This window comes from Pholcus phalangioides, unplaced genomic scaffold (genome assembly GCF_987345545.1).
Source record: "Pholcus phalangioides strain wild (caught in Gottingen) unplaced genomic scaffold, Ppha-v1.0 ptg000015l_1, whole genome shotgun sequence".
Classification (NCBI taxonomy): domain Eukaryota; kingdom Metazoa; phylum Arthropoda; class Arachnida; order Araneae; family Pholcidae; genus Pholcus; species Pholcus phalangioides.
The window spans coordinates 15,897,247-15,921,945 of record NW_028301608.1 but is presented as its reverse complement, the minus strand read 5'-3'; the positions used below and the strand labels follow the sequence as shown (position 1 = coordinate 15,921,945).

General features: G+C 39.3%; 1 protein-coding gene across 4 annotated transcripts in view; it reads right to left on the bottom strand.

The window, feature by feature from the left end:
* Positions 1-294: 294 nt before the first annotated feature.
* The window catches only part of LOC149075538 (solute carrier family 41 member 1-like), a 54,392-nt gene continuing 29,987 nt past the window's right edge, over positions 295-24,699 (bottom strand). For all 4 annotated transcript variants that reach the window (XM_089242933.1, XM_089242932.1, XM_089242931.1 and 1 more), the window contains exons 6-11: positions 21,810-21,956; positions 12,162-12,306; positions 10,996-11,069; positions 8,091-8,225; positions 2,465-2,613; positions 295-1,648 (exon numbers count right to left, since the gene is read on the bottom strand). In XM_089242933.1, the coding sequence (XP_089099059.1) occupies positions 1,487-1,648; positions 2,465-2,613; positions 8,091-8,225; positions 10,996-11,069; positions 12,162-12,306; positions 21,810-21,956 (812 nt within the window). In that variant the 3' untranslated portion in view covers positions 295-1,486. The remainder of the gene's footprint in view (positions 1,649-2,464; positions 2,614-8,090; positions 8,226-10,995; positions 11,070-12,161; positions 12,307-21,809; positions 21,957-24,699) is intronic.

The following is a 24,699-nucleotide window of genomic DNA, read 5'->3' as shown; positions in this document are numbered from 1 at the left end:
GGCGAGGTAAAAGCTTTTACTCTAAGGTTAAATAGGTGCTACTAAATACATGTAAATATGAGGGAAAAGAGAAATATACTTCGTACCTACTATCTCTTATCTAAGTATTACAGATAAGAGTATAGTAATATACTGTTTTCTTTTCTCTTCCTTTTCCTAACATGCCATTACCTTAGAACTAAGTTATATTTATCACCGATTTGTACAACAGAGATCATACGAATTTCCTGCCAATCGATTGTACGCGAGGCGGTTAAATTCGCAAAGTATGTCATTAATGAATTCATTCAAAAATTAAAAATAAACAAAACATTTATTCAAAAAATAGTACATTAATTCAACTTTCAGTTGAATTTCTACACCGATTTGAGATCCCAACAATAAACGACCTGCTTCGTAGTTGTTGTTTTGCGATTTTTTCACTGAGAGAAAACTACATATAATATAAAACTTGTTTTCTCAGTGTATATTTTTTAAAACTTATTTCACGTTAAGAACAAAATATATATATGGGATGAAATGTCAACATGGGAAGTTATAGCCAGTTAGTGGTTAATACCGACAACGAGAGGTCAGCTATAAAACGAAAATATTAAGTTAAGCGCCGGGTAATGCGACTGACTAATCATTTTTCGTCGCTCATCCATGGACACACGCATTTTTGCATCTAAGCATCTACTATACAGGGTGCTCTGCGAGTAGTCCTATTACGGCCTTTATCTCCCCAACCTTTTGTAGTACAGGTGTGGTTCTGTGCTCAAAATGTGAACAAAAAGCACTTCTTACCAGCTTCGAGAGTGAAAATATAGTGTCATGAAATAAAAATCTAAATCTTTATACGGTCCCTCAGTCATCTTACTTCCAGTCAGATGTTGTTAGATTACAAAAGAAAAATTCCGTGTTTCCAAGTGCGATATTCGCTGAGATATTTCTATTCAAAAATCGGAGAAAAGTCGGGAAAGAAGCGTTGTTCGTTAGTTTATGCTTCCCAACTTTTCTCCTATTTTCGAATTCAAATATCCCAGCGAATATTGCACTTAGAAACAATGAATTCTATTGTTGGCCTCAGAATGGTCACGACAACTTTATAATTGGAAGGTAGAGGACGGGGGACCGCATAAAAATTTAGATTTTTTTTATTTTATGACACTGTGTTTCCACTCTAGAAACTGGTAGAGTAATTTTTGATCGCATTTTGAGGATTTTTAAATTCAAACCATACCTCTACGTCGACGAACGGTTGATGAGATAAAGGCCGCATTAGGAGTTACAGGACACCCTGTATACTATATGTTGCGTTTGTGGCTAACAAGACAGTAGACAAAAAAAAAACAACGGTAAACGCGAACTGGCCTCATCTCATCATCGCTTCAAATTCTTTCGCCATGATTGCGCCTCAACGCGAAGCTCACTTCATGCTAACCCTGAGATAGGTCCCGTCTCTCATTCATTTTTTTACGATTTGGTATATCGGCATCGCGAGTCATCACGTGATCGACTGATGAATAACGAAGGCCAACGTCAGGGCGGCTATACCGCTCAAGTCGCCCAGAGCCGTCAGTAGCGGTATGGCCCAGTTGTCCGGGTCGATTTTCCACCTCCACAGCACGTGTATTAGACACTGGGCGATGTACAGGAGCATCGCAACCTAAAGCACGAGAAAAATGAAATTATATCAACATATTCTAGCATTGACAACGGAATTGAGACAATATACAGGGTGACATGAATTAGTTCCAATTTCCAAATGGTTTGAAATAAGAATTAACTAAGATATGAGCATACTGTATTCCCGACATGGCTATCTAAACAGTAAAGTCGGAGCCTGGCTAGAATGCTTTGAAATTTCACGTCAACACTGATGAAATAATAGATTTCTTTGTTTGAAGAAAAAGTTAATTTTTTTGCCGCTAGGGGGACGGTTAGTGCTATATCACGACGGAAACAAAGAAAGTTGAGTAGGGAGGGCATAACTTTTTTCTGTCCGTGATCAAGATCAAAGACTACGATTATTTTTATACTTATAAATTATACTACGATAATAATGACTATAATTATCAATTATGAATATTCATCTCATGATTTCTCAACTAAATGCCTGTTCCGTGAATTAAATTTTAATCTACCGCAACTTGTAGCAGCGTTTCATTTTAATCTACTGGCTGTCTCTAATCTGTTGGCAGTTTTTCAATTATCATTGGCAACTTTGCTTACTTATTGGCAATGTTCCACAAGTTCCCGATTTCCTGTATATTTGTTGAAGAAATATATTCAACTCAGGTATATATATCGTGTTGGACGTGCCACTTTTTTTCCGAGAGGGTGAGCTGGATAAAATTGAAGGCACCAAGAAGAAAATATGGTCATGGGTGGAAAAACGGTCAATCCCTGTCTTAGACCAATTTGAAATCAAAATTATAGTTGCAAATCACTCCGCACGTGGAAATACAGAATTTATTCATACCTGAAGTAAAGCTGATGCCAGATATATCGGGAGGAATGTGGGTGTCAATACCGTATCACCACCTTTGATGAGCGTGATGCCGTATCCGAAGAGCAAGTGACCAGGTACAACCATCGTCAGCAATATGCGAGCTGCCCTTGAATGTGCTGCTACAATAAAAAGGAAAAAAAAAAAAACAACTGTTAATGACATCAGTTACAATTTCACCAATAAATAACTTTTTATAATAAGATTTTTTTACGCCTGAGCTTATGAAAGTTCAGAATTACTGTCATTTTTGGACGATCAGTGAACTCTCGTTACAGCGAACTTACAAAAGATGGCAATTTTTGTTTGCTCTAGACCAGCGGTTCTCAACCTTTTTTGACTCGCTTTTTAGTGAAAAAATTCTATGGCGAAGCCCCGTAGGCCAATTTTTTAATTATTCATCAAAATTACTGATTTATTTTTACTATTTAAAAATATTTATAATTATTGTTTTAAATTTTACTGTTTTTTTTTATTTTCCTCGAGTGGCTGCGAAGCCCCTGGAGAGTGCACAAATAGTCCCAAGGGCTCCGCAGAGCACCGGTTGAGAACCGCTGCTCTAGATCAGTTTCCCAACCTTTTTTCTCCCATCGCCCCCAACGCAATCTAACCCATAGGATACTGTTATACCCGTAGCTTCTACCGCCCCCCTGGAAGTTTCCATCGCCCACAAGGGGGCGTTAACACCCACGTTGGGAATCACTGCTCTAGACCATCGCCCCCAACGCAATCTAACCCATAGGATCCTATGTTATATTCATAGCTTCTATCGCCTCCCCACGTTAGGAATCACTGCTCTTGACCGAGAGGTGGGGGGGGCGTTCTTGTTTTTAGCAGCGACCTTAGAATCAAGAGCATAATCTACTTCGCGACCCATCTCGGTCTATATTTTTAATTTTAAAAATACTTAAAAAAATATTCCTGATTAATAAAATGTTTGGTTTCCGAAATTAGTGAAGCCAGTCTGTGGCGTCTTTATGGGAATCGGTCTTGAGCCGATTAATGTCGTAATATCGTCTTAACGGCCCGAATCGAACATGGGTCCGAAATTATTGAAAGCTTTCACAAATTCTGAAATTATTTCTCTAATTTTTAATTATTTCCATCCTCAATTCTGGAACCGTTTCTCTCATCGGTTCTGTAAACGTTTTTCATCGATTCGAGAATAATGCATTTCAAATTCTCATTAATCTCTGTTTGATGTGTTTATGCTATTGTACAGATATTTTTCAGCATTGCTGAGCATTCTGTAACAGGGTAAGGCAATTTAAATCGGCTTGATTTAAATCAAAATTGATTTTTTTTCTTTACATAACTTCAATGATATTGAAGTGAAAATGGCCTGGTATGGTATGCACGTCATTGATATTTTGTTAAGTTCGTGATTAAAAGTGTAGAAGATCTTTGGGGTAAATATAGACTTGAACTTAATCCCTAGGTACAGTGCAGAAAGAAAGCCGCTCTATTTCTGGATTTTGTGGGCGGAAAAATATAGGTAGCTAAACTTATAGATATAACTGCGCTAAGTATTTTCAATGCATTACAATGTGGCACTAGGATTTCACTGATCGAAAAACAGAGGAATTATTTTTTTGTATAAAGCCATATTTTGGTGATTCAAAATATGTATAAACTAGCAACGGCAACATTTTAAGCAATATCATATCGTATAACTCTTTTCTCGCAACATTATTGAATACCGGTTACTGATTTCAATCGGGGAGTTGAAACAGTTTTATTTGATACTAGCTATAATACCCGGCGCTGCCCGGATTTTCTTCAATGAGGCTTTTTTGGATCACGTGATATCTCCCTTTCTTTGAGGGACATGCAAACCGTGTCTAAGTTCACCAATATGGCGACTTCATGAAATAAACAAATCTAGATTTAAAGAAACGTAAAAATAAATATATATATATTTTTTTATTTTTTTAAAGGGTGCTAAGTATTTCGATTCCCCCCCCTTTGAACTTCAAGTTATCCATCTCTGCCTGTTTCTGCTTCAAAAATGCTTAATTAAAGCTGTGGAATTTTTTCGATGTATTTTATACGGGCCCATAATTAATTTTAAAACAACCTAAACTATATGAATTTGTGCAGTTGAATATTAAAAGACAATACGGAGACATTAATTTTCATGCTTCAGAAGATATAAATAAAAAGTTGAAATCAATGTTATTGCATGAATATCCAACACAAAAGGAGGGCCGGCTAATTACTTCATATTTAATCTTCCGGGCTTCGTATATCTATCTCTAAGTGAACTCAATGTTTCAAAAATCGAGTATTTAATACAATTTTTAAAACTATCGATGTGACAGAAAACCCCACCAAATTTCCACATTTCTACATTAAAATCGGCAATTTTAACACTGATTTCTCTATTCCTTTTCCTGACCCTCAAAGCGATGCTGATGATGATTATGACGTCATTCAAAAAACCTCATTACTGGGGGTATTGAAAATGTGGTGAACCATTATAAAAAGGCAGAAATATTATACACTAGCTATGATACCCGGCGTTGCCCGGGTTTTCTTCAATGAGGTTTTTTGGATCACGTGATATCTCCCTCTTTCTTTGAGGGACATGCAAACCGTGTCTAAGTTAACCAATATGGCGACTTCATGAAATAAACAAATCTAGATTTAAAGAAACGTAGAAATGATTATATATATATATTTTTCTTTTTCAAGGGGTGCCAAGTATTTCAATTTCCCCCCCCCCCTCCCCTGAAGTTATAGTTATTCATCTGCCGATTTCTGCTTCGAAAAATATTAAAACTGTGGAATTTCTTCGATGTACTTTATGAGCCCATAATTAATTTTAAAACAATCTAAACTATATGAATTTATGCAGTTAGACAATAAGGATACATTAATTTTTATACTTGAGAAGATATAAATAAAAAGTTGAAATCAATGTTATTGTATGAATCTCAACTCAAAAGTAGGTCCGGCTAATCACTTCATATTTAATCTCCTGGGCTTCGTATATCTCTAAGCGAACTCAATATTTCAAAAATCTAGAATTCAATACAATTTTTAAAATTATTGATGTGACAGAAAACCCCACCAAATTTCCACAATTCTACATTAAAATCGGCAATTTTAACACTGATTTCTATGAGGATCATCCTTTTCCTGACCCTCAAAGCGATGATGATTATGACGTCATTCAAAAAACCTCATTACTGGAAGTATTGAAAATGTGGCAAACCATTACAAAGGCATAAACTATTGTAAATATACTGACAGCGTTGAAGAAATGACAAACCATTGTAAAGGCATATGCACGTCTTAAACGCATTGCTAGGGAACCACGGTAACCAAAGTAAACGTTCGGAAAGTGATTGTTGAGGCCCAAAAACCATTGTTGCCCTGCGGTTTTTTGCCCATTTGGGGCATTTGCCCTGGTCTGACGAAATTTTAAAGTAGCCTATCGTTCAAGTCGGGTCCCATTTGGTATATATGCAAAATTTGGCGACGATCGATCTAAATTTGTAGATTTGTATAGAGAACACACACACACACTCAGACTGTTAGGTGCACACACACTTTGTTCCAGACTCTGCCACGAAGCTGAGCTGGAAGAGATCTCGGCAACGGGATAAGTCCGGTGGTAGAGACCCTGGTGTTCACTCATTCATGTATCAGTTTTGAGAGCAAAAATTCAGTATGTCACGAAATTAAAAATCTAAATTTTCATATGGTCCCCTTGTCGTCTAACTTCGAATTAGAAAGTTGTTGCCCTATATCTCCTGAGGCCAACAGAAAAAAAAAAACCCTTCCGTTTCCAAGTGTAATATTCACTGAGGTAGATGAATTCAAAAATCGGAGAAAAGTTATGAAAAATAACATTACAAACTTACGGGCGACGCTCATTTTCCTATCATTTATGCTGTCCTTTCAAAACGTTTCTCCGATTTTTGAATCCGAATATCTCAGTGAATATTGTGCTTCGAAACGTGGAATTTTTTTCGTTGGCCTCAGGAGAGACGGGGAAACAACTTTTAATTGAAAATTAGAGGACGGGGGAAACGTTAAATTTAGATTTTTTTTTTACTTTGTTATATTCTGTATTTCCACTTTCAAAACTGGTACAGGGTAATTTTTGAACGCTTTTTTGAGCATTGAAACCTTACCACCATCATCATTGGATTCATACCTCTACGACTGACGGTTGATGAGACAAAGACCGCATAAGCACTTACAGGACACGCTGTAAGAGCAGTGCACTTAAAAAAGGGCACAGGTAGGGTAAAGGATACCCGGTAATTGAATCAGTTTTATGAAGTAAATTTTCTGGAATAAAATGTCTTATGTATGTTATTTCTCTCTAATAAGTCATAATTATACAATCATCGTTCTGTTAGATACAGTCAAACCGCGATTTCACGCCACCATTTAATTCTCAAAAATTTTGGCGGTACAAGGAGTTTGGCGTTATATCGAATATCGTTGGACTTTCGACTTTACTTATACTATTAAAATGTATTAAAATTTTGAGTTTGCTCGTTTTTTTTTACCAAAACTCATTGAATCTGTGAAAGAATAAAAACGTGTAAACTACGTATTTAAGCAACATCATGCAAGTCGGAAACTTATCCACTAGTAGCTCAAGAAATAATCTTGTCAATAGAATTTGTTATTTGTTTTTTATTTAGATGCTGAACGGCCCTTTGGTTGTACATTGAGATATCTGTACCATACGTGTGATACTGAGTTGCCACCACGCATTCATTTTAATGGGGGGGGGGGACCCTCATGAATGAAAGCACTTTTCTCTACAAAAAAAATTATGTTAATCCATGAAGTTAATTTGGTCTCAACGACCTTTCATGTTACATAATCACGAATTTTCGTTCATATTTTTTGCTTGCAGTCCTTTTGTAGTTTATTCATTAATGCTGAATTATATAAATTTGAGAGATTAGGAGAAAAAAAAGCAGTTAAGTCATATGAAAATATGCGTTATTAATGATTAACAAGGTTTCAATTAATAAGCAGTCAGTTGATTAAAAAAATCTATTTAAATCAAAATAATCAATTAAACCAAATAGTTTTTTTTAAATTGTGCTTTTTTTCATATTCTGTTCTGTAATAATGCTATGACTTTTTGAATTCCCCCAAAAATACAGTAAAATTATGATCCAAGAGAGCTCCCAAAAATGTCTGGGTTCTAGGCCAGGCCACCGAAATCGTTAAGACACCCTTGAAATCAGTGTGGTGCAACAAATAAATCACAACTAGATTGTAAGTGGATACGTACGACACGTCCAGGAGCCCTTAGGTTAAGAACAATTGCTCTCTAGACGAAGCACATATTTTAATACTACTACTAAGAACTACGAAACCGTACACGCACTTAGAAATTGCGCAAAGGAATATTTACATGAAACATGCCGGAATGTGTCGTGCCTATGTATGTACATGCGTGAAGAAGCATCGCTCTAGGTAATAATGGGAAAATCATTCTTGCAAGAATTGCTTCTCGAGCAATTTCTTGTGTAGACACTCGGGCTTTTTTTGATCTGCGTTGACCCATGAGCGGTGCACCAAGGGTCTCGAAGCGAAAAAAAAAAAAACCATGCCAACTCACTTTTTCCGAAAAATGCGTCGATCGGAGAAATGCAAAGCCCTAAGCCATCTGGCGGAACCGAACCGGGTGTGCAGTGCTTGTGGAAATAAGTAGATATACGGCTGGCTTGCACGGCTACCAGGTTACCCGCAACACCTGCAAGAAAAAAATTTTCAATACCAATACGCATTTTTCGAAGTGTTCAATGAGGCCTCAGTACTCGTAAGTTTATTGCTGATTTTTATCGATTCATTACACATTTTAAACATGCGGTTTTATTTCACATATTTCGCATTGATTATATTTAGCCGAAACTCATTGGCGTTGTGCAACTTTGCATCTGCCCATGTACAAAAACTTGTATTTGCTGCCAGTGATGACCGGCGATGTAATTTTAACATTCGGTAAATCACCAGAGTTCCCTTGGGACAATGCGCTCAAATCACTTTGTGTGAAAGAGTCTGGGTGTGTAACTCTTGGTACTCGTTCGTAATTTATTCCCGAACTGCTGCGAGTACCGGAGGAACTTTTGTACATATGAGAAGTAATAGAAATACTATTTTCATTCCGGTTGCGTATATTTGTTTGAATCATTGTGGCCAACTTGGTGATTTTTTGAAGACCATTACTCAGATATTTTTAAAGTTTGAAAGATAATAATTTCGGTTTTACGCATGATTTCTGATTAGACTGTCACCAAAAGTTCATTCGATTCGGTCTTCAGATCATAGATGGAGATACGGGGGGGGGGAGATACGGGGGGGGGGGAGATGACAGAACAAGCATATGCATATATTTGAATTATCATCATCATGCCCTCCCGCCCGACTTTCATTTCTATCTCCATCTGTGTATCAGATAAAGGAAGAGAAATATCCTATACTTCTCCTGATCAATCATGGCTTACAATTCAGAATAATTTGAAAACATGCGGGCGACATTTGAAAAGTTTGTGTTTATCTCCGATAGCGGGTCTTGTATACATATCCAGTGGCCTGGTCGATAAATTCTAAAGATCGTGTGGTTGATCTTATTGTCTGTATCACAGCTGATGTTTCCCCCCTCATCATAACTCGTTTAAATTGTTATGGCTATACTGCATAACTTTAACCCATACGCATACATTTCTTTTTTTTTGGAATAGTGCCAAAAAAAGTCCACACTAATACTTTGTTAGAATTTTTTTGATGAGAGCATGCAATATCTCAACACGTATTCCTGGTCTATTTTGTTCTCATCATCGCATTAGCATCTTTGATAGATCAAAGAAATGAGTAACTAAAAAGATTTAGAGTGCTTTGTTTTTTCTCAGCTCAATACTGCAAGCGTAGGAGCATAAAGGGGAGGGCAAAGGGGGCACGACCGCCCCTCCGTTCCCAAAAAAATTTGTATTATTAGCATAGGTGGGAGAGGGTGGAAATTGAAAAATCCGCTCCCCTTGTTCGAAGAGCCTGTATCAGTTTAAAACCGAGACTTTTTTTCTGGATATTATCGAAGTGAACTCGAAAAGTCTTCTGATCGCTCTGCCGGGAATCGTAATCCGGGCCCTTCTTACAATCCAGGAAAATGCGCTGCCATCTACCACTCTAGAGACCTGACCTCACTCTCCTTATTTCACGCACTATTCCCGGCAAAGACCAGAAGACTTTTCTTTCCTATCACATTTCGGTGTAGTTGGTGGAAAAGTCTCTTTCCTGGATATATTGGGCTGATGACAAAAACCATCTCAATCTCTCTACTGTCGTCACCTGGCAGCCATTTGCTGAAGTTAAAGGAAGCTGCTAAGTCTCTACTTCAGCACACCACAGTGCGTGAAATAAGGGAAGCTGGATGGTGTAGATAATAGAGCACTTGCCCTGATTGTAGGAGGACCGGGGTTCGATTCCCGGCCGAGACCATTGAACATTGACGCACTAGACACACCCCGCTTCACATCTGAGATATATCTCGAAGGAGAACGTTCCCGAAAGATGGATGCATACGAAAAATTAAATTACAAAACAAAAAGTATAAGATACTGAAGAAAAAAATCGCTATCATCTTCAACTTTGCCATTGGGCTATAAATATTAATAGTAAAGCATAAATTGTCTGTAGGAGCTAGCAATCATGCGCGATTACAAGTTGTCTTGATTGATGTCACTTGTCATGGTCTATGGAATGGTCCATGTCTGGTCAGTTGTTAAGGCAGAAACCAGACGACTTTTCCCCCCAGTTGCTCATCTCGGCATAATACTGTATCTAGGAAAAAAGTCTCTTCCCCGACTCCCAAAATTCTCTAATAAGGTATATAACAGTGGATCTCAAAATTTGTCTTCCGCGGCGCCCTTGCCTTAGTGGATATGTATCCTCGGCTTCCCAGACCAGTCAAACAAAACCGTTTCATGGTATTGAATAGGTATACATTGATAAGGAAAGTTCACCGCGGCGCACACTTTGAGAATCAACTGGTCTACTGGCTCTCGGTTTGACTTGATTGGTGGACAATCGAGAGTCCAAATGGTGCCCAGCGATTATCGACCAACTTTTTTATAAAATACATTGAGATCAATGTGTTTTGAAACGGATACAAGATCTCGAACGGAGAGGGTGCGAGGGGGTCGAAAACGATTGTCAACTTTCACGAACTCTGGCCTATGTCAATAACACAATTTTTTTTTGGCGTTTTCTCTCATTACTCCCCCACATGTAACCACCTAGGGTCTCGATACTTTCTTTGCCTATACTGAATCTCAACTGCTGGACTAAATCTGGTCATGAAATATGCCTGAGAGTCTCAGCTGATGTTTTGTTGGCTCTAAGCACTGCCGAACTATAATTCAGCCCACAAGAAAAAAAAGTGTTCGAGACTAAGATAGACACATCTCAGATATGATATTCTCGAATATTCGGTAATGACGTAGAAAGTATTATTAGCAATAAATTACCGTTTATAACTGGTTGAAATATAGCGATGCCTTTGAACCTCTGCACAGAAAATTCCAAGATGTAGCCGCCAGCGCTTTGGGAGAAAAGACAGACGTTATTATGACAAGTTATAACTAGATGAAATAACGAAGCTTTAAATCATATCAATTAGCACCAACGTCACAACCGATTCGTGTTAGAACCAGCGAAAGTCGGCCAATAGATATTGTGTCATATTGGACCGCGCCATTGAGAGCTCTTCATAAACGTATGAAAACAATTCAGTTCTTTATTTTTAAGGTTAGGAGGGCAGATTTGGCAAGTTTTAGCGGAAAAAACCATTCCGGCAAAAATAAGTTTTTTGCATCCCAGTTTGTTACATATTGCTCATTTTCTCATGCTGCATATCGGTTTAAAACAAATCACCATTTTATTTTGAGAATTATATCGCACATATTATATGCACTTAAATATTATATTATAATATTTAATATAATAATAATAACGTGATCAGCACGTATTCCCAAGAGATCGTTACGATCTGTCCAGTGAATTTGTTAGTGTTAGTAGACATCCATGCCCGACCCGGGATTCGAACCCAGACCTGCACAGTCAGAAGTTAGCTCCCTAACCACTGGACTGCCAGGCGGCCGATTTTAGTGCAATATTACCTTCTATACAATTTTTTTTATTGGGTACGGGAAAGCGAATAGAATTCGAAATCATTCATCAATGTTCAAGGCAACATAGTTTATTCTAAAGAAAAATGCAAATGTTCAGCTATAATCTTAAAATTAAAGAGATAAAAGTCTTTAAATTTGTTGTTTTTTTTAATATACCTGCTTCGGTCATGTGGTAGGAAAAAATACGTGCTCGGTCAAAATTTTTACATGCCCTGGGCATGTCGGGCAATAGATTCGTTCAGCCCTGTTGTATACTAATATCTAAAATGGCCTACCTATTTTTCATAATGTGGTAGTGAAAGGGCTAAACGAAATTTAAAATGGGCGTTTCCACTCTTCAATTAAGGATAACGGTGTCAGCGCCAACAATTTAATATACAGAACCAGTGTACATATATGCACATATTTTTTTAATTAGCTACAAAGTTATAAGGAGAGAAAGTTCCGAAATGTGATCTTGAACTATATGGATCATTTAGTGTTATATATATATATATATTCACCTGGTAATGGCCACGGCGACAACGACCGGCGTCCATCCGAAGAAAAGAACCCTCTTGACGTAAGTGTTACGATAAGTGAAAATGACCCATATAGGTAGGAGAGCCAAGATGATGCCGAGGAATAATGACGATGGTAAAATGTTCCCTGTTATTAGATGCAGAAAACAAACGATGAGTATTACCACAGAAATAATTCGGCATCACAAAAATACGAAGAGCGAATTCCACAATATTTCCATGACAGTAAATCACACACGATTCATCCTTTTTTTATATCGATCTCTCAGGAGTTTTCCAGAATTCGATTCTTCTTTATAGAAAAACATCATTCACCTCATTCCTAAACATGAAACTCGATTTATATAAAGTACCCCTGACAAAATGAATGTGCGCGAACGCTGAATGCTTTCATTAATTTAATTTTTTGGAAATTGGGCTATTTTTAGTACAGATATAATATATATTATTGAGCCCTGTAGACAGATTCATTTTCTTTTGATAGAGTTATTTCTGTATTTCTAAAAGTAAATGTCCCTCCTTTTACAAAACTACTCCTGAAAATTTTTGAGCAATGAAATTACTCTTCACCATTGTTTTATCGGATAACACAGAGTATAATATCATGTTTCACGTGTATCTTCACGCCTTTGAACTGGAACTTCTGCTGCCACCTGTCATGTAAGAACACAACTATTATAATTCTTCAATTAAAATTACTAACTGATAATTATATTATATAATATTTATTATTTTTTTTTTTTTAAATATGTTTGTCAAATGTTTAGAAATCACATTGAATGGTTTTGGTGACGTTGGAGTTTTCATGAATATACACATATCATTTTTGTCTAAATGGAAATATATTGCAAACTATGCTGTAAACTTATGTTGTAAAACATTGGTAATTTTTGCAATTTGTGGCAAAGTGGGTCACTGTGAAACTGATTTGTTTAATATTGCACATATTGTGAGAATATTTGTAATCGACGAGATTTATTTTGAAAGTAAGTGTAATCTGATGGGGAAGATGATGTTTTAACCCCTGAAAATTGTTAACAGTATATTGATATTGTTTTGTATTAGTGGAAATATTTTATATATAAAGGATTATATATAATAAAAAAAAAACTACCGGTGGTTGTTGTTAAGCAACCATTTTGCCATTGACTGATCAATATCTCTACCTAAGTAGAGAAACGAAGACGACGAGAGCTCAGTGCTCGGTACTTCGCATCAACTAGCAACGGCAACATTTTAAGCAATATCATATCATATAACTCTTTTCTCGCAACATTATTGAATGCCGGTTACTGATTTCAATCGAGGAGTTGAAACAGTTTTATTTGATATTTGACAGCACAAGTTCCAGTTGAGTGATGTTTCTCGCAAGTGATATAGCAATGCATGACATTTTCAGTCTGCGGGCCAGATACGCGGTATTTCTGCCACTAGCGGAACCACAAACGTGCATATAAAAAGTGACCAGATGACTCGTATTTTATTCGGCCGTTCCACCCACTATTCGCCAATACGCATCTGGAAGCGTGATTCACGCATCCAAATTTAATTTTATTCCTCCAAATTTCATCGAGTTGAAATACTCCAAATTTACGTAATTTTTTAAGTTATTTCTTACTGATAAAAAAATACTCACTAAAATTTTGGTGGGGAGTGAAATTACTCTTCAATTTTTTTTTCGGATAACACTAGCCAGCAGTCACTGAAGTGACCTGTACATATGCAGCGGGTCACTCGAGTAATCTGGGAATGTGATACGGGCCACTCAATTCATGTGAAAATGTGCAGTATTCTTCGGTGTGCAGTGGGCTGCTGGTCACTTAAGTGATCTGGAAATGTGCTGCAGGGTACTTATGGGATCTAGGAATGTAACGTGGGCCACTTAAGTCATATGGAAACTGCACCACGGGACGCTAAAATGATCTAGCGATGCGACACCGGTCACTGAAGATCTGTAAATATATCGTGGGTCACTCAAGTGATGTGGAACTTCAGCGCAGGTCACTTAAGTGATTTCTAAATGTGCTGCGGATGGGCCACTCAAGTTTACTGGAACAGCACCGTGGATCCCTTTCGTGCATAGGCAGAGATAGACTTGGAAGTCTGGGGGGGGGGGGCACGATGATGTCAATTTATACATGCATGTATACATTAGACAGTCAACTTCACCTTTGACGCGCCCTCCCGTATCTCCGCCCCTGCTTTCGTTACCTGTGAATTTACCGTTTAGTTCATTTTAAGAAAAAAACGTTTAAAGTTACGGGCCACATTCGGACCGCGGGTCATGGTTTGAGCATGTATGACGTAGGTCAGTGTTTCTAAAAGTGTGAGTCGTAGCTTCTAGGGCCTTCCCTCGCGGCAAGCGGGAGATATTGATTTGTGTGCGTGCCTATTTGTACTTTGAAGCGGTTCTTTTATGAATGAAAATATCTATTAAACTATTCTAGGAAGCAACAGATGAATCATGAATCGGACAAGGGAACCGCGAGTGACCAAAGTTTGTGAAACACTGTCCTAGGTAGCCTATAACACGCATTTTGAGACAAGAATGCCAAAGAAAATTGGTAGACACAATACGCATCCCTCCACGCATGCAACAAGTGCGCATTAACAATTCGTTCTTGAATCAGCTTCTTCTTGCGCATGCATGCAGGACAACATACCAAACATGGACAAATGCCAGAGAGATATTCTTATTGAAGACAACTTAATCTCACGCAAGATGAAGAGAAACAATTGATCGCCCGTCGAGCGTGAAATTAAAGTTTCCATTTACCACGCGATCCTTTACCAATACCGTATTTTTGTTGTTCGACCAATTGTTTCGATTGGCATTGTCCTATTTGTTTGAATGTCCTATTGTTTCCCCATTCGAAAACCACCATCGTTCCAGCATACACGTTGGCACCATTCATAGTTCTCACTCATGAAAGAAAAAAAAATGAGCATCGGATCTCTTCATTTGATCGTTTTGAGAATCACGTAAATGATTCTCGACAATGAAACCTAGGACCACCTTACACTAACGGTGTCAGAAAAGTGGGCCTGTGGATTTAAGGCCGTAGGCTGTATATGTTCAACCCATGGCCCTCAGAGTCATCCGGTGTGGCCAGCGGGTTTTGTAGAAAATGGTCTAAGCAGCGCTCGAACGGATCCTAAGTGACCCGCGGTGCAAATGCTCGTTACTCAAGTGACCAGTAGCATATTTATATCACTTGAGTAACGAGCAAAACGGTTCCACAGCAGGTAAGAGACCCGTGGCGCATTTTCACTACCACCAGAACAGAGCATGGTCCCCGCTTTGTCCCCCGGCACATTTTCAGACCGCTTAAGTGATCCTCTGTGCAGTTCCACATCACTTAAGTCATCTGGAAAAGGTGCCACGGGCTGCTTAATTGACCCGCAACGCGGTTTCGGGTCCCTTAAGTGGCTCGTGGTACATTCTTATCATCCAAGCGACCCTTTACACACACAAAACTTAAGTAACCTGCGAAACTTTTTTCAAATTTCAATCACTTAATTGAATGGCCCGCGAAACGTTTTCAAAATCAATGAAGTGGCCCGCACTCTCCCAAAGGTTGAGCACCATTGCCGTTGGTAAAGAGAGGGAGTAATGTCTCCCGGAAGTGTGAGAAAATGGCTGATACAAATAACAAAGGCCACAACGAGGCGGCTGGAAAGAGAGCCCCGTGAAAAATATAGATGTCAAATACAACCAAAATGAGAGGAATTATCACTGAAAAACCAACACAAACAAATGATAAAATAAAAATACACTGCAGATAAAAATATTTTTTTCTCCAAAAAAGGCCTTTCGAATCTACTGAAAAAATTTAAACCACACTGCACTGGCCAAGATTGGGATCCCAAACTATATTCTCAAATTGTATGCAGATGAAATTTCTGTGTCTTTTTTAATTATCTTCAACGTCTCATTGAATATCTCCCGCCGACTGGAAAATTTATAAAATAATACCTATTCACAAATCAGGTCCTCCCTCTAATCCCCTGAATTTTAGACCAAATCACCATCCCCTGTACCTGTTGCAAGCTTTTCGTGCACATAGTTGCCAAGGAAATCCATTCACATCTTGACTCAACTTTTTTTCCTATCCAACACGGTTTTTGATAGTCATCCGTTTCCATCCAATTAGCCCTTTTCATTTATGACTTATTTAATAGTATTGAAAACCTACAAACTGATATTGTATACTTGGATTTTTCCAAAGCATTTGACAGGGTGCACTATAGTAAACTACTTAAACTCCAAAACCTTGGCTTATGTGTTCAATTACTGAAATGGGTGGTGACCTTCCTTGTTGATCACCAGTTTGATTCAAGGGCCAAAACTCCTCATACTTCCGGGTCAAGTCTGGCACGCCTCAGGGATCGGTCCTCCCCTTTATTATTTCTAATTTATATTTCTCCCCGTTAAAAAGTCTCTCCACAGAGAGCAACAGGCCCACAAACAGTACGAGTATTCAGTCACTACACATCACTCGCTTCAATTCCGAGATATAGATGACAGCACTGAAAAATCATACACAACACTAGATACGCACTCAGACTTATTTACACACACTTACACTTCCGGCAAAACTCGCTAGGTAGTAAATTGCCTATGGCGATAGACCTGAGTTGTGCTCGGTTTGAAAAAAAAAATTACATTAATGTCCTACCATTATCAATCAATTGCTACATCAGACTTTTCGCCGATGATTGCGTTATTTATCAAAGAATTTACACACCAGCACAACCTTAACACTATATTCGAATGGTGCTCGTCTTGTAACTACCCCCAAACATCTCCAAAACAGTCTTCATGAAACTTACCCGTAAAAGATCTCCCCTCAATTTTCCTTACTCAATAATTCTTTAATCACAGGTTCCGATTACAAATACCTGGGGGTGTGATAATTTCTGCCGACCTTCTATGGAACCTCCACACAGATTACATGTTCAAAAAAACATGCCTTCGAAAACTTTTTCCCTTCGTCGTAACCTCAAATGTTCCTACCACCACGTGCGACATCTTATGCTTCCAAACTTATATCCTTCCTGTCTTCTATTCTTGTGAAATTTGGAATCCTATACACAAAGCAATGTAGATAAGCTGGAATCTATCCAAAATAAATCTACCCGCTTAACAATGTACCAACCTATATAGTTTAAGTTTAAAAAAATTTGGCTCTCGAAAGATATTTCAATCGTTGTACTATTGATATTTGGGCTCTGTTGACTAATGAGTTTGCCGACCACTGCCCTAAAGGAATGTTTGCGACACACTTGTATCCGACTGCGTTGAGATCGTCATTTTGGAAGAATATATCAATTATATATAATACTAGGGGGGCTCTGCCCCCCTGCCGCCTTTGGCGGCCAACCCCACCCCCCCCCCCACTTCTCTCCCGGACATATCTTGTTTATTTCGTCCCACTTCATCAGCGTGCTATGGAAAAGGGGAAAGGGACGTGTGAAAGCACCAGCCTACTGAAGAAGCGAATTTTAATGAAAATAATAATAAAGCAACAAAAAACAAATGAGATTCATCAAGTATCCCCAGAAAACTTCCCCATGGGGGTCCCCAGATTCAATTCGCTGAATTTCAGTGGGGCCCCACACTGGATATATCTTGGGCTACCGATGTGTTGCAAATTTTACAATGTTAAACCACAAAAATCAATGAGATACATTCAGGGGCACCGAATTACAACCTGCCAACATTTCCATGAAGCCCTGACCTGCAAGCTTGTCGGACACCCCCCTGTGAGAATTTTTCATTTTTATCAATTTTACAACGAATAAAATCCAGGGCCCCACATCCAGTAGCGGACGCACAATACGCAGATTTTTAGTGGGGCCCCAGACTGGCTATATCTCGGGTTTCGGCTGTGGCAAATTCTACAACAGAAAAGAATGAGATTCATCCAGGGCCCCCAAAATCAAACCTGTAAACATGGGGCCCCCCGACTTGGAAGCTTGTCGGTCATCCCCCGGTGCGAGTGCCATGAAAAATTTTCATTTGTATTCGTTTTACCAACGAATAAAATCCAGGGCCCCAAAATGAAACCTGTAAACATGGAGCCCCCGACTTGGAAGCTTGTCGGTCATCCCCCGGTGCGAGTGCCATGAAAAATTTTCATTTGTATTCGTTTTACGAACGAATAAAATCCAGGGCCCCCAAAAAATTACCCGGGACACCAATTCGCATACTTTTGGTGGGGCCCCAGACTGGCTTTATCTCGGGCTTCCACTGTTGCAAATTCTACAACAGAAAAGAATGAGATTCATCCAGGGCCCCAAAATGAAACCTGTAAACATGGGCCCCGACTTGGAAGCTTGTCGGTCATCCCCCGGAGCGAGTGCCATGAAAAATTTTCATTTGTATTCGTTTTACCAACGAATAAAATCCAGGGCCCCCAACCAATTACCCGGGACACCAATTCGCATACTTTTGGTGGGGCCCCAGACTGGCTTTATCTCGGGCTTCGGCTGTTGCAAATTCTACAACAGAAAAGAATGAGATTCATCCAGGGCCCCCAAAATCAAACCTGTAAACATGGGGCCCCCCGACTTGGAAGCTTGTCGGTCATCCCCCGGTGCGAGTGCCATGAAAAATTTTCATTTGTATTCGTTTTACCAACGAATAAAATCCAGGGCCCCAAAATGAAACCTGTAAACATGGGGCCCCCGACTTGGAAGCTTGTCGGTCATCCCCCGGTGCGAGTGCCATGAAAAATTTTCATTTGTATTCGTTTTACGAACGAATAAAATCCAGGGCCCCCAAAAAATTACCCGGGACACTAATTCGCATACTTTTGGTGGGGCCCCAGACTGGCTTTATCTCGGGCTTCCACTGTTGCAAATTCTACAACAGAAAAGAATGAGATTCATCCAGGGCCCCCAAAATGAAACCTGTAAACATGGGCCCCGATTTGGAAGCTTGTCGGTCATCCCCCGGAGCGAGTGCCATGAAAAATTTTCATTTGTATTCGTTTTACCAACGAATAAAATCCAGGGCCCCCAACCAATTACCCGGGACACCAATTCGCATACTTTTGGTGGGGCCCCAGACTGGCTTTATCTCGGGCTTCGGCTGTTGCAAATTCTACAACAGAAAAGAATGAGATTCATCCAGGGCCCCCAAAATCAAACCTGTAAACATGGGGCCCCCCGACTTGGAAGCTTGTCGGTCATCCCCCGGTGCGAGTGCCATGAAAAATTTTCATTTGTATTCGTTTTACCAACGAATAAAATCCAGGGCCCCAAAATGAAACCTGTAAACATGGGGCCCCCGACTTGGAAGCTTGTCGGTCATCCCCCGGTGCGAGTGCCATGAAAAATTTTCATTTGTATTCGTTTTACGAACGAATAAAATCCAGGGCCCCCAAAAAATTACCCGGGACACCAATTCGCATACTTTTGGTGGGGCCCCAGACTGGCTTTATCTCGGGCTTCCGCTGTTGCAAATTCTACAACAGAAAAGAATGAGATTCATCCAGGGCCCCCAAAATGAAACCTGTAAACATGGGGCCCCCGACTTGGAAGCTTGTCGGTCATCCCCCGGTGCGAGTGCTATGAAAAATTTTCCTTTGTATTCGTTTTACCAACAAATAAAATCCAGGGCACCCAAAATGAAACCTGTAAACATGGGGGCCCCCGACTTGGAAGCTTGTCGGTCATCCCCCGGAGCGAGTGCCATGAAAAATTTTCATTTGTATTCGTTTTACCAACGAATAAAATCTAGGACCCCCCAACCAATTACCCGGGACACCAATTCGCTTACTTTTGGTGGGGCCCCAGACTGGATATATCTTTTGCTTCCGCTATCGAAATTTTTCAACGTTAAAGCAGCAAGAAAACAATGAGATCCATCAAGGGCCCCTGGAAATGAAAACTTTTTACTTATACGTGAAATCTTCCCCGGGTACCCCGACCCTGTGTTGGGAGCACTGCTGTTGTGTGTGTATATTATACATATATATACCTCTCGGCATGGACCTCCCCCCCCCCCTCCACAAAGGAAGGGCTGACAGGGGCCACAACGATTCTTATCACTTTTTGATTTTTCACACTATAAATTAATCACAGAGGGGCCCCTGAAAAGCTGGTTTGGGGGCTCGAAATCTAAATTCCAGCCTAAGGGCTCTGCTGTAGGATGTAGGAGCCTCTTGGTACATGCACATAACATGGTCCCGATGGGTCAAATGGGTCCCGATATGTGAATATCGACCCAATATCGATATATGATATCATATCGATATATGAATGTGAATATCGATATATGAATCGAACCCACTTCCGTAACAGACTTCCGTCACTCGGTTGCTTAGCAACAGGCCCTTTTCGAGTTTGTTTGTGATTTTATATTATAGAATAGATATAATTATATATATGTATTTTAAATCTTTTATCAAAGTTCCGTGTGTTGCGATTCCAAAACAGGCCTTGTTTTGTTCACATGACGCTTAGTTACGTCCACTTCAGTGTTGCATTTTTACATACAAGTGAATCCGTGTTTAAGAACTTTTAACGTGTTTCAGAATTGACATTTTACTTGAGTTTGAAACGTTATGCCTAAAAATCTAATCATTTTAGCATTACCAAATTTTAATATATTTTGCTGCATATTGATAAAGGTTATGGACCAAAATCTAAGATCTCACATATATTCGTCTAATTACAACTCATACGATACACAATCCTTTAAATTTCGGTTCCCAACCTTCGTCATCTAAATGTGCTGTGAAAATACCAAAACGTTCCATTCGTATAATTTTTTTTTTTTTGCAATCCCGTCTCGAATATTACACGATTTTTCCTTAAAAATTTGACACAAAAATGACATTAGGTAGTTCGAAATTGGTTTTCCACCATTTTGAGAAACTTTTTTAAACCAAAAAAATGTCATTAAAGTTCATTCCAGAACCAGTTTATAGAAAAGGGTTCTAGAACGTAGTCTTCACAACACCTTTATTAGCTGGCGTTGAATACTTCTACTTTACCGAAAATGCACCTAGTAAACATTCGTCTAAATTTCTCACGATTTGGTGTACTTCGGAGCGTGTTGCGTGTGTAAATGTGCTGCTCTAGCATATTTTTATCGTCAGAATTAGGCTTATTCCATGTTCTAGTGTTGCCACCTGTCTTCAATGTTAGAACTGAAATAGGCAGATGCTTGAATTTCCCTCTAGCGTGAGCTGTCCAACGACGTTTGAGGATTTCGAGCTGCAATTTAGTCATAATGGCTGAATGTGTTAAGGGAGACAAACAGACCATGACCGATTGGACTTTTTTCTATCAAACACATACACATACATGCACAACACAATTCTATACACAAACAATATACACACTTTCCTTTCTTCATAGGCCTTCTTGGCCAGTTTGTATGCTGACAGGCGGCCCATAGGGCTGGGAATCAGCCAAAATTCAATTCTGGTCTGGTCTGTTTAGTCATGTCTCTTTTTTTTTTTTAAATTAACCGTGCCGCCACTATCATGGGCCATATCAGAAACAATGATCCTTTGAGTGAATAAATCAGTGACGTAATTAGCACTAGAATGTATCTTGCTCCGTGTTCCAATGAGAGTCCAAGACTGGAATATATCGTACACCAACCAGACTTACCACGTACATTGTACAAGTAACTGGCTATGGCCGCCAAGAGTCCCAGCGTCGTGACGTCACCCAGGGAAGCTGCGATGGGCGTAGCGATGTTGTCTGGATTGATGTGGAATTTGTGCGACACCAACACGACAGCCAGAGTTATTGCTCCTGCAAAAAAAGAATCGAGAAAACACATTTTTTTAGGCACCGTAAAAGACACGAACATATCTATTCCCATTACAATTTGATCCTCTCCAGTTCAAAATACTACGACTTCATAAAGCCGCGACCTATCAATTCTCGTAGATTTTGAATAACAATATCAGTAATTACGATGTTTCTCGCAAGTGAATTACGACCTAAATGGATTCAGGATGTGATACTGACCGAATAATATTTAGCGCAGACGATTTCGCCCTTTTAGCCTTAATTATGTTTGAGAAGCGCTGTCAGGACCGATCTCGGGGAGAGGTTTCGTATTTTTCCTCTGACATAGCGCTCATCCTTGACCAACATCTCTCTCGGAGATAGATTTGTTTGGCCGGAACTAACCGCTACGTCCTCGTTAAATCAATATTCAAATGAAAGTCAAAAGCTTCATTTGCTAATGGAAGAATTAGTTGGAGTTAATCGATCAGATAAAGGCACAAAGAAAGATTTTTGACTCTCAACTAATGGGAACTTTTTCTGTGGTTTCGGGATACATAAAATTTCCGGAAAACATTTCTTAGTACAGGGAGATTGAGAGCGGATTATATGCACTAAATAAGGGGCAAAATATGCTCTAAAAATTTGTAAATACGCGCTAAAAATATGCAAATATGCACTTCAAAATGCAGAAACAGGCACTAAAAAAATCCTGAAAAAGTTAAAATTCCGAAATATGTACCGAAATCGAGAAAATATGCATTGAAAAATCACCACGCAAATAGAAAAGCTTCACTGACCTGGTCACTTGCAAATGCGTAACCAAAGAGTGACCAGGGACCACATTCGCGTGCTCTCTTACACACGCTCTAGGTCATTCACCGACGTGGCCCCCCTCTCTCTTTAGGTAACTATTTTGGTCGTTCTTATACAGACACATTTATGGTTTTGCCGCCCTTTTCCCATTCTAATTTCCTTGACTTCTCTTTCCTCGAATTCGTCACCCTGCGCTGTAACTCGCTTGCCCACCCCCCCCCCCCCAATTCCTGCAAGTACACCTGTGTCTTGAGTCATTCTTTTGCTCACCTACACTGTAGGTCGCTCTTTTGCTCACCCACACTGTAAGTCACTCTTTTGCTCACCCACACTGTAAGTCACTCTTTTGCTCACCCACACTGTAAGTCACTCTTTTGCTCACCCACACTGTAAGTCACTCTTTTGCTCACCCACACTGTAAGTCACTCTTTTGCTCACCCACACTGTAAGTCACTCTTTTAGTCATTTACATGTTTTCACACCGGTTTGGTCACTCACATGCTTGCACAGTGTTTTGGTCATTCAAATGCTTGCAACACTGTTTTGATCGCTCACATACATACACATGCTCCAGGACACTTTTTGTTGCTCATTGACTTAGTTCCTTGCTTTATGGATCACTCTTATTGTTTGCTCACTGACAAGGTTCCTTGCTTCATGGGTCACTTTTTATCGTTTACACATGCTCTATGTCAGAGGTTATCAACCTTTCTCGAGTCACGAGCAATGCGGATCATCAAACGAGAAGCACCCCCGTACGACAACTTTGACGTACTTATGCCCGAAAACTGCATAATTGTAATCCTTGAATGCAATTTTTACAGGATGTTTAATTGAAGGGTGTATCGTGAGCACGAAATCGGATACGAGCATTGAACACTCATGATTCTTCAAAGAGCACCATGGTGCTTGTGAGCGACAGGTTGAAGATGGCTGCTCTAGGACGTCTAGGTCATTCACATGCTTGCACACACACTCTAGGTCACTTTTGCTCAATCACGGGATTGTATTAAATCACTTACCGACCTAGCTGTCTGGACAGAGGCAGATTTATTGAGGGTTAAACAAATTTCGCTACTTTTTCCCCAATCTACTAATTTTCTTGGCCACTCATTCCTCAAATTAGCCACTCCTCTGAACTTGCCACCCTGGGCTATAGCCCGCTATATATAACCCCCCCCCCCCGTAAATATGCTACTATTCATATACTCACACACGCTCTAGGCAACTCTTAGTCATTCACATGCTTTAGGTGACTTTTGGTTACTTAAGTGCAACCACTCTTTTCTTGGTCATTTACATAATTACATACACTCTAGGTCACTCTTTTGATCCCTTCCATGCTTCCAAACTCTCTAGGTCACCCGTTTAGTCACCCACTGACCTAGTCCCTCGCTCTCTAGGCAGAAATGGATTTCAAATTTTACTGCTCTTCTCCCATCCTACTACTGTAATCTTCTCGACCACTCATTCCTCAAATTTGTCTCCCTATATAGCCCACCAAGCCCCCGTAAATACCCCGCTGATCGTGGGGGATGAAATAGGGAAGGGGGAATTTCCAAAACTTACCAAACGTGTTATTTAAATAATCATACGTAAAAATTATGTGCAATTTGTTTAGAAATTGGAAAAGCCGTGTGTTGATGCGTGAGCCATAGAAGGAATATTTTTACTAGCGTCCTCTGTTGTTGACTTAAAATACTAACTTCTGAATTGATGCGTATTATAAGAATGCTTGTTTTTCAAAAAAAAAAAAAAAAAAAAATGCTGCAAATTACCGTTTTGATAAAATTTATTTTAGTTCAGCTTAGTTATAGCAAACTTTGATGCAGTTAAATATCGGTTAATTTATTTTTATCTAATTTTGTTGTGGTGGACAAATATTATTACGTTTCGAAGCAGTTTTAGTTTCGATTTTGTGCGCGTCAAAATAAATGTTTAGTTTTTC